At 41.4% G+C, this 10,410-nt stretch overlaps 1 protein-coding gene and 1 long non-coding RNA gene across 2 annotated transcripts; one reads left to right on the top strand and one right to left on the bottom strand.

Moving 5' to 3' along the window:
• Window positions 1-3,877: 3,877 nt before the first annotated feature.
• On the bottom strand, window positions 3,878-10,307 carry LOC101755210. The gene is made up of 5 exons (XM_004976678.3): window positions 10,107-10,307; window positions 9,699-9,901; window positions 8,466-8,681; window positions 4,861-5,003; window positions 3,878-4,444 (listed from the first exon to the last, which is right to left on the bottom strand). Exons 2-5 carry the CDS (start codon window positions 9,899-9,901, stop codon window positions 4,257-4,259), a joined length of 750 nt encoding a protein of 249 aa, XP_004976735.1. The 5' UTR covers window positions 10,107-10,307; the 3' UTR covers window positions 3,878-4,256.
• Window positions 7,503-8,301, top strand: LOC111257870. The gene is made up of 2 exons (XR_002678468.1): window positions 7,503-7,532; window positions 7,611-8,301. It is a non-coding gene; the product is annotated as an uncharacterized LOC111257870 (long non-coding RNA).
• Window positions 10,308-10,410: the final 103 nt, after the last annotated feature.

The raw sequence follows: 10,410 nt of genomic DNA, 5'->3' as shown, positions 1-10,410 counted from the left end.
AAAACACGGCCCTAAAATGCCCAGACCAGAGACAACGCGGAGGCGGCGGCGGCCCCTCGCCATGCCGGCGGCGAGAGCTGGCCGGCCGGCGTTTGCCTTCCGGTTGCTGCATTCAGGTAGCATCACGGAGTGAGAGTAGACTGGCAGGAGATCGCTGCCGTAGGCTCCGGCGGCGGGCTAGCACCCAGCAGGAAGAGCTTAGTCGATGATATCTTTGCTGATGTTATGTTCATGCATAAGAGCTTAGCATCACAAAAGAAGGAAGGCAAACGCCGGCCCGCCAGCTCTCCTGTCTGCCACCCAGCAAGAAGAAAGGACGACTGCAACTTACATGCGCAAACGGACTCTTGTTAGCTGTTTTTTTTTTAAGTAAAAGCTCACAGCCTGATAAGAGCAAAGATCTCCTGTCTGCAATGCACAAGATTTGATACAAACAGATACATGGCCACGCACGAGAAATTTAATTCATTTTCTGAAGAACTCGCCAGTGCTATGAAGAAGATTGAGGAATATGCTTAAGCAAATTTACAAGCAATGCATAACAATTTCAGACAAACAAGGGACACATCTTTTGGAAATTTGTACATGCTCAAGCCTCAAGGTAGTGTTATAGAGCGTTGGACATAACATGAAGAAGATCGTTATTTGTTTGAAATTTTAGCTTTTCATTCTGAAAAGCTACTAGGAAGCTCAATCAAACAGGATTTTAGTAAGTGAACCATAAGGTGATAACATTCCTTTCTGAATTTGTGACTGATCATGGAAGTAGTAATCCTAATGTGTTGGAGCTTATGGTTAACACGAAGCGATCAGGTCCAGAATTTTTTTTAATTTTAACTTTTTTTTCAATATAATTTTAAAAATAACCCCTCGACAAATATTTCCATCCGTTGACCCTTTTAGTCGCACCAATCCACGTGGCGCGACAGGATCACATTATCGCGACAAGGCTACCACGCTGGCAGGAGCCGATGATGTGGAACACTCTGTCACGCCAATACATGTGGCGCAACGTGATTTTGTCCCATTCAATTTACCCACTTTGAACCATCGAAATAAAATAGTATTTGAACTTCAAATGTTACGAAATTTTGTATGTGTATTGTGCAAGGTGTAAATAATCCATTTTAGTAACATACATAAGTCCAAGAGTTACATATTTTGAAATCTATAGTTTCAAAGTAGGCTATGTATTATCCCTATATCCATGTTAGGGCTACTGCTAAATTTACTCACTTTTGGGTCATCTTAATAAATAGTATCTGAACTTCAAATGTCACGAAACTCGGCATGCATATTGTATAAGAGGTAAAGATTCTATTTTATTAACACCCCCAAGGCTAAGTGCTACATATTTTGAAATCTATAGTTTCAAAGTAGGCTATGTATTATTTCTTTATGCTTATTACGAATATACTTTGCAAGTGTTAGAAAAATAATTTAACTTTACATGTTTTCTTTCCATAAATTTAATTACTTAATGGGATCCAAATATATCCAAACTCTGATGAGGCTACATATATCACAATATACTTGTTCCATTTTAACTACATTCAAACCATCACCTATTATACAAATTGATCCTATTCGATTGTAATTGATGCTGGATAGATTGAACCATACGAAGCTTATGTTATATAATGCTTTTTTGCACATCTTTCTTATACTGATCTACTATCTCGGTCCAGACCATATTCCCATAGCTTAATTAATAAAGTTAATTTGGGAATCTCAGTTCATATATTGCGGCTATTGAAACGAGAGTAAAAGAGCAAGAGAAATTGAAGAATGAATCTCGATTGTTTTAGTGAATAATGTAATTACATATTTATACATAGGGAAAGGATGTGGCCAAAGGGGTGATGTCCTTACAAAAAGGTATCTCATGAATAGACATACCTGTTTATGGACACGTGTCTATGGACTAACATGTGTAGATGGTGTATCGCATGATAAGAAACTTCTCAACTTATGGCCCTTGATGTGGACGAGCATCACATGCCTTGTAAACTAATTATAGTATTATTTTATGATTTTTAATCGAAGATGTCATGTCATATGAAGAGAGAATACTATAATCTATAATGTATAGTATTATTGTGTTGTTTCTTATGAATCATTTAATGATGCATGCATGAGGAAAGCTAAGAGTGAGGGGGTATGATTCACTACTTACCTACTGCTCTCTAGTGGTAATTTTAGGCCCGTTTGGTATGGTTCCAGTTTCACTAAGAAACATTACATATTCAGTTTCTCTATAGAAGTGTTTCTCTAGTGAATCAGAATCATTTTGTGAAATCGTTTGGCTGGTTGGAAAGATTCTTGTTCTACCTCGTTTCCTTAGAAAATTAATAGAAATAAATATGCTTCAAAAAAGTATCAAAAATGTTTTGTGTGTGAGGAGCATCTCAAATAAGATCCATTTTGACTATAGTTTCACTTGTAAAGAATAAATAGTAAAAGAGGGCCGCTACCAGACTAGAGAGATGGTTGGAAACGATGAATCAGAATCATGCAAACCTGGTCTGTGGCCGTTTCATGCTCCTAGGCAAAAAAGGAGAAACGTTTCAAGTAATTCGTGGGTGAGACGTTTCACCTTTTCACCATTTAGCATAGATTCATTTAGCATAGATTCTAGTGATTCTCAGTAGAAATAGAAACGTTTCTGCTAGCCAAACACACCCTTTGTATCTTTCATAACACATAAGCTTTCAAGGAATAACTTCCTAATGCATTGTAAAGAAAGGATATCACATAGCAGGTGGTAATTTTGCAACACTTGGATTTAAGCTAGTAATATCTATTGGACTAATTTGAAATCGAATAAAATCAGTTGTATAATAATTGATGGCTTCAACATAATTAAAATGGGACAAATATATCTTATAACATAGTTTTATTGGAGTTTGGGGCTACTTAATTAAATTTAAGCAAACAAAATAGGCAAAGTCAAATTATTTTTCCAACACTCACGAGCTGCCCTAACAGGAATAAAGGGATAATACATAGCCTACTTTGAAATTATAGATTTCAAAATATGTAGCCCTTAGCCTTGGGGGTGTTAATAAAATGAAATCTTTACACCTTCTACAATATGCATGCCGAGTTTCGTGATATTTGGAGTTCAAATACTATTTTATTAAGATGACCCAAAAGTAGGTAAATTTAACAGTAGCCCTAGGAATAATACATAGCCTACTTTGAAACTACAGATTTCAAAATATGTAACTCTTGGCCTTATGTATATTACTAAAATGGATTATTTACACCTTGTACAATGCGCATACAAAATTGCGTAACGTTTGAAGTTCAAATACTATTTTTTAGATGGTTCAAAGTGGGTATCCTTTGTCACGCCATGGTGCAACAAAATCACATTGTCGCGCCATATGCATTGGCGTGACAGGAGCGTTCCACATCATCCTCTCCTACCATCGTGGTGGTTTTGTCGCGCCAATGCATGTGGCGTGACAACGTGATCCTGTCACGCCACGCGGATTGACACGACCAAAAGGTCACCGGATGGAAATATTCGTCGGGAGGGATTATTTTTAAAATTATATTGAAAAAAGGTTAAAATTAAAAAAGTTCTCCAGCCTTCAGTACAGAATTGCGAGAATCACTTCAAAAAGAGAATTTGCCCCCCTCTTGCACATGGCAACAAAGAAATACTTCCCACTTGTATACTTCAAAGCAGGGGAACAATCATAGAGAAAATCCTTGGTGCTGAATGTGTCTGCTCACTAAACTGAGTTGATTTATCAACAAAAGCAATTGAAAATGCTAGTAATTGCAGTATTTCACTCTAACATTAATCTTCTGCTGATGTTCTGTTAGTATAAGGGAGCATCTTTGTCCTTGATGTGATTTACATATATAAATCAAAGGTTTCAGCACTGAAAAATCTCTTGCGTCCTTCATGTTTGACAGTTTACAAAAGAAACTGATACTGTGCTTGGGTGCAAGCATCCCATGTTTCTACAACGCAAATAATAGTCCTTTTCTCTGATAGGGCATCAGGCTACTCTTTACATTGAAGTGCCAGTATTGCAGGAATCAGGATGGGTTCAAGTTCTACCACAAATGTACCATCAAGGAGAAAATAAAGCAAATGAAGCAAAACAACAATAACAACAACCACACATTGATGTATAAACAGAAATCTTTGAGCCGCTTCATATAATTGTTTCTTTTCTCCCTATGTCACAATAACTATATCACTGCCGTTAATTTATTCCACAGTGACGAGATGAGGCCTAATCATTGTGCTGAAAACCAGGAAGAAGTGATGCAACAAATCCTACAACAACCAGCTGGACCTCTTTCAAGATGCCTCCAAGCCAATTGCGCCGGTTGCCTTCTCCCTCTGCCACTTGTGGGTTCTCGTTACCAGCTCCAGCCCCCGGTTCCTGGTTCTCTGCAGCTTGATCAGGGTTCGCAGGGTCTGCAAGATTCCCCCCGACAGCAAAAGTGATTAGATATAAGAATAGTTTTACTCAACATTTCCTTAGAAAACAAGAAATATGACTACTTGCTGGTGCTTGTTGACAAATGAAAAGCAGAACAATCTGATTGTTAAAACAGGAAACACCATTCCATTGAAACAGAAATCCACATGATAGACTTTAGACAGCTTTAACATCTGCATCATTCATTGGTGTTAATTGCAGCCCATTACAATTTTTTTTGTGATGCAAGTGCTACTGTTGTTTATGAACCTCCCATCAAAGAGCAGATAGTTAGAGAAAAGGAAGGTTGCAATATTATGGTGACATTGGCATACTAAAAAGTGAATTTGGTGTTGCAATATGTTGAAGATTCATGCACAGAACACACAAGAGATCAGTATATGGAAACTACCATTAGGTTGGTCATTGCCATCATTCTGAGCAGGGAGAAGAGCACGGTTCTCCACCCGAGCAGGAGCCTGTGGTGGACGAGCAGCCGCCCCTCCCGCCCGCTGAAGCCATCTTACAAAAGGTGTAATTGCTCCAGTTTGATATCTGCAGGAAACAGAAGCATGGGATTATCTACTAGCACCATATCAAGACCCCCTATTCCAGGGGTCCTACCGCGCCCATTCGACTGGGCCACGTCGTCCCAATTTCGCGGCCATCGGATCGTGGAAATCCGGCCGTTCACAAGCAGGCAGGCAGGCACCTACAATTTTGCGAAAACGCGCTTCAACTTTTCATCAATCGACTCCAGGTCCAGGGAGGTCCCTCGTGTACAGTAAATACGTTTGTTTTTTCTTACAGAAACCCCTTGTAGTCCAAAATATTTCAACTCAAAGAAGAGAAAATTCGGAAATCGCATCGATTTTGCGAACACACCCGCCGTCATTTTTGCGGAACACCCCCCACCGCTCCTGTCCCGCAACGCGTGCTCAGGCCCAAGCAGCCGCCCCTCCCATTCCTCCCTTTCCCTTCCTCTCTCTTCTTTCCTTTGCCCAACATCCGCTCCAAGCGCCGCCGCCGCTCAAGCCTTCCGGCGCCACCGCCACTCTCCTGTCCTTCCTCTCCTGCTCGTTGTTCCGAAAACCCCCGCCACCCTTGTGCCGCACCACGTGCCCGACCCCGAGCCGCCCCCTCCCTTTCCTCTTTCTCCCTCCCCGGACCCCGGCGGCCGCCACGGCTGCCCCTCATCTTCCATTCGTCCTCCCTCCCTCCTCCCGCTTTCCATCTCCCCACCGCTCAACCCCTGCGAATGTCCTCGCTGCCTATGCTTCCTCATGACCCAGCCCTGCCGAACCCTAGACGCCGGCATACACGCATTCCACCAGCAGTGGCCACTTACGTCGGCCAGCCCTGGCATCGACGATCATCCCGCATGCCGGCACACCTGGCACCGCCACCACCGCTGAGGTCCTCACTATCTTCAGCAGGGGCCTCCCCATCGACATTAATGAGTGGGAGCTGCACAACCTGCTGCTGGTTCCCGACCTCTTGGGATTCGAGGCCTCTTCGCCTCCGTGCACCAGGCCATCACCACCAAGGTTAGGTTCTGTTTGCTTCTCTCCATGGCAAGTGACGCTTGGATGGGTGAGATTTGACCCTGGTTATCATTAATCTGCAGGATTTGGGTGTTCGATGCGGAGAGCAAGCAGTACTGCAAACCAACATGGCCTAGAAGACCATCTTAGAGAGGTGGGGTTCGTCTACCAAAATTGTGCACACGTTATCACATAGTAGTTCTACATTATTTAAGGGAAGTTTGGACCTAACAGATTAGTGTTGCAATGTTGAGCTTCTATTTGGTTCAAAATTCTATTGGTAGATACTTGTGATGTGGGTAAATTGAGGCTGATAAATAAAGTTTGCAGGCTTTAGTGAACATTGTTGGCCATCAATGGATGATGTGGTGGGTGTGAGAGTAAGTGTGGGCTATAGTTTAGGCATCAAAAAATTTGTGGAAGTTAATACTTCTTCAGTGACACATCAAACTTGATAGGAAACCCCGTTGTTTAGGTCACACAGGGTCTGTATCCTGGATCTACTACTTGAGGAAGGCTTTTTTATTATTTTTTTGTTAAACATACTGGTCTAACAAACTTTCCACGCCTTGATAACTGTTGGAATTTTAGTGTGGGCACTGATGTTCCTGTTCTTTTGTTAAGCTTCTACGGATAGAAAGGTTTGAACTATACTGGACAACCTTGGCATTGAAGTTTTTTTTTCCTGCTACCTGTCATATGGCAGGCCTCAACTTCTCTTTTCAAACATGGAAACAAACTCATATTTGCCCCACGTACCATGTTCATAGGCAGGACTCTACTTGTCTATGCAATCAATAATCCAGATGAAGGATAAATAGATTGCCGTAATTTCAGAGAAGTTGAGTTCTCATCTTGTTTTATTTAATTCGGTAGAAAAGGAAGTTCCAGCAGTGAAAACAGTACTAGGTGATGTGCATTGTCTGGTTGGTGAGAAGGAAAGTGTAGATATGATTATGATCACACCTGGCACTTGCATTCTCCCATCATCTGGCAACTTCATTTTGATTATTACATTTCCATGCTTCTCTGATGTGTATTCTTTATGCATTATTGTCCCTTTCACTGTTATTTCAGTTTGTGACTTGAAGGATAAGGTCCAAAGGGTTACTGTGATTCAGAAAGGTTTTGTAGGTGTGTCAGCTTCTTGTAGTATTGCATGATCAGTTTGTGATTTTCATATGTATTAGTGGATCATTTTCATCTTCTATTTTTCACTAACTCTCATGGTTTATTTATGCAGAGAAACTTAATTTCTTGGAAAGTAAAATCAGTGCTTACCGGTTTGAACTCCGGAATATGGCAAGGATCATATGTGAGTTGAAAGATCGCCTTGAGGCTGAGAAGCATAACAACAGTTTTATTCCCCAACTGGATGAAATATCCGTTAACTAAGTTAAAATAAATTGCATATATTTGATCTCTAGTTTCTATCAAAATCATGACATTTGTTGTTTTGTGCCTTAATGATGGTTACCTGAAGTCTGAAGAAAGCTTTGCTGTTGAAGGGCGAAATTATTGAGAGATTAACTTCAGAAAAGTAGGTAACTCTGTTACAAATATTGCAATTTCCAGTTGCCTCAAAGATCCAAATTGACTGTGCATGTTATTTATGCAGGCAATGCATGGGGCTTTACAGCATCGAGGTTGCTTTACAGAAATTTCAAGATTTATGAAGTAGCATTGGGCATGAGTCACGGTGCAGATGTTAGATTAAAAACTTGAATACAATTTTTGTTGTTCATATATCGATTCTGCAGTATGTTTTTATTTCTTCGATGTACATCATGCCCATAGCTAATGTTGTTTGTTCTCGATCTCCTGATTGCACTCAAGGGAACTATTTTGGGAAGTCAGAGTGTACATAGTGTGAATAATGAGCAACCTAAAAGGTGAGTGTTTCATTAAACATTCAGCCCTCGTGGTAATAAATTTGATTTTTTTTGTTATGTAACATTCAGTATATGCTACTTGGTGAGGCCATTAGCATTCCAGGCACACAATCTGGTCTAGCCAACAGATTCTGTGAATCCGGATCCTGACTCAGAGAACCAGTCCAGACCCTACAATTTGGATCCCTTCGCAGCATGAGTTGGATGCACAAAGTTGCACATTCTGGTGGCCAATAGTCGCAGCACATTTGTCCTGTACTCATAGTTGATCATCCTTATTTCTGTGAGCTGATCATCCCGTGTTTGTATAGACCGTTTAGATAGCCACTAAAGAGATATGCCATGTAATTTGAGATGCTTTGTACACATTTTGGATTCTGTTAGCTTGTTGTGTTAAATGTTAACGTTATTGTTGTACATTGCAGTTCGTTGAACATCAATCCTTTTAATGAAAATTTTACATAATTGGTCAGAAGATTAGCGTGCCGGAGGCGCGCCCCAGACTCTAGTAGGCTATAAAAGGAATGAAGAGCAAACTGTGGAAAAGCATCATGTATTTTCGGAAAGAAATGAGTACTCACAAGTAAATCAATGATGCAAACAGTATGAGAAGAAACAGCCTTTGTTTTGAGCCTTCTTGGCTAAACAGAAAGACCACTGCTGCTAGTTTGATGATCAGGGCCAGGTCAAGCTGAAAAGCGAAGTGAAACCTCCTAACAACAACTTGTCTTTGAGGTCCATTTTGCTGCATAGCATCCTGTACATTCCCTTCACCAGCTGGAGCACCGATGCTTTCCCTTCAAGCACAAAACAGCAAAAATAAGCAAGTAATTGGAGAGGTCATAAATCCACAATGCATTGCACTGATCCTTTGTATTCCTGATGGTCAAATACTCAAATCAACATGAAGAAGACAAGAACATAGTAGCAAACTACATGGGCTCTATCATTCTCACAACAAAAAGTTTTTCTCTAACCAGGTCTGTCATTTTCTCTGTAGTTCCATTCTAGCTTCCAGCATAAAAAGAAGCACTTAGGCAATGTTCACATATAACTTAGCTGAGAAAGAAAAATATGTAAATACGTTTATGTTGAGGCATTCTCATCACTACTAAGTATTAACTAGTCACTACGATCAAATTTAAGTCTGTATCTGTACTGTCATAATGATGAGCAATTATAGATTACTTCAGGACTGAAGTTAATACCAATATATGTTCTGCCTTACTCCTGTTCTGCAGGTTAATGTCCCTAGATAATAAGAGAGATCGCTGAGGTCATTCAGCTTGCTACAACAGAGAGTTTTTTCTACATGTCAGGTTGCTGAGTTAATCAGTAATCACCATTACTTCATGAATAAATAAGCAGCATGCGAAGGAGTTCATGAAAAAAGCTGCACTAGTGAAAGTTGATTCATTGTCTTGTGGATATTCAAGATTGCCGCTAGCTCACAACAGATCCTATACAGTATGCATAATTCAAATGAAGATCTAAGGATATCATCATCCATAGAGTAACACTATAGAGTGTACTGCTGCTGCGGAGCATGCTTTTATGAACTACCCAGGACAATTGGGGGGGAAAATGCACTTGGATCTCAACATAGATATTGCGAACCCCTTATTACACAAGTCTCATACAGCCACCCTGAAAGTGCCCAATTTCAACAGAAGACTATAACCGCACATGACTTGCACAGACAGAACATGGTGACTACTACTACGGTACATGTGAACAGCGTCACCAATTCAATGATGAAAACATGAAACTGGCAAATGTAGCAGATTATTCAGTACCAGAAGGTAACAACTTACGCTGGGATCTTGTAGGTGAGTGGTACGAGTGTAGTTGGAGCATAGCGCCCCATTCCCATGGCCGCCGCTAGTTGATTCTGCTGTATGGCATATATCCCCGGACCCTGAGCCTGATCATCCCCGGCTTGCTGGGGAAACGCCCCAGCGGGGTAGAAGGGGTACATGACCATCGGAGGAGTAGCAGGACCATTCGGAGAGGCCATCTGGATTATTATCACCAGCAACCACAGCAGTATCGTCACAACAAAGTGGATTCCAATCCAGAAAGAAAATTGAATTTTGATTTATTTTGGAAAAAAGAGGATTTTTGCTAGAAAATATTTGGATTTGATGGCTGCCAAGAGGAGAACATGAGTTTGCGCAGAACAAAACGAACAATTAGTCCAAACAAAGCTAGGGCATCCTCACCGGCAAGAGAAGAAGAAATCAACACCAGTCCGGATGGACCTCCACTCAGTCGCAACCCGGCGGGAACGAGGGCGAAGAGGATGCCTGCGGGAGAAGGGAAAGAGGCCGAGGTCCGGTGACAGGATGCCTGGATCTGGACGGAGACGCGCCCGTCGCTGTCGCTGACGGAGGTCGGGAGCCTGCGAAGGCCGGGGAAAGAGTGGGGGGCCTGGACTCCGTGAACCGATGACACAATATGTCTCACTGACACGTTGGCCCCACATTGCTAATCTCCGCGAATGGGAATGCTACACGTCATCGGTGT

This window comes from Setaria italica, chromosome VII (assembly GCF_000263155.2).
Source record: "Setaria italica strain Yugu1 chromosome VII, Setaria_italica_v2.0, whole genome shotgun sequence".
Taxonomy (NCBI): domain Eukaryota; kingdom Viridiplantae; phylum Streptophyta; class Magnoliopsida; order Poales; family Poaceae; genus Setaria; species Setaria italica.
The sequence above is the reverse complement of the archived record's forward strand: the minus strand, read 5'-3'. Positions and strand labels throughout refer to the sequence as shown.

What these genes read in the sequence shown, in the direction of transcription:
- LOC101755210 (XM_004976678.3), bottom strand. Translation starts at nt 9,901, where the DNA reads ATGGCCTCTCCGAATGGTCCTGCTACTCCTCCGATGGTCATGTACCCC. An exon ending in CTCACCTACAAGATCCCAGC is followed by an intron (nt 8,682 to 9,698) that starts GTAAGTTGTTAC and finishes TTGTGCTTGAAG; the next exon opens with GGAAAGCATCGGTGCTCCAG. An exon ending in TTTGCATCATTGATTTACTT is followed by an intron (nt 5,004 to 8,465) that starts GTGAGTACTCAT and finishes TGTTTCCTGCAG; the next exon opens with ATATCAAACTGGAGCAATTA.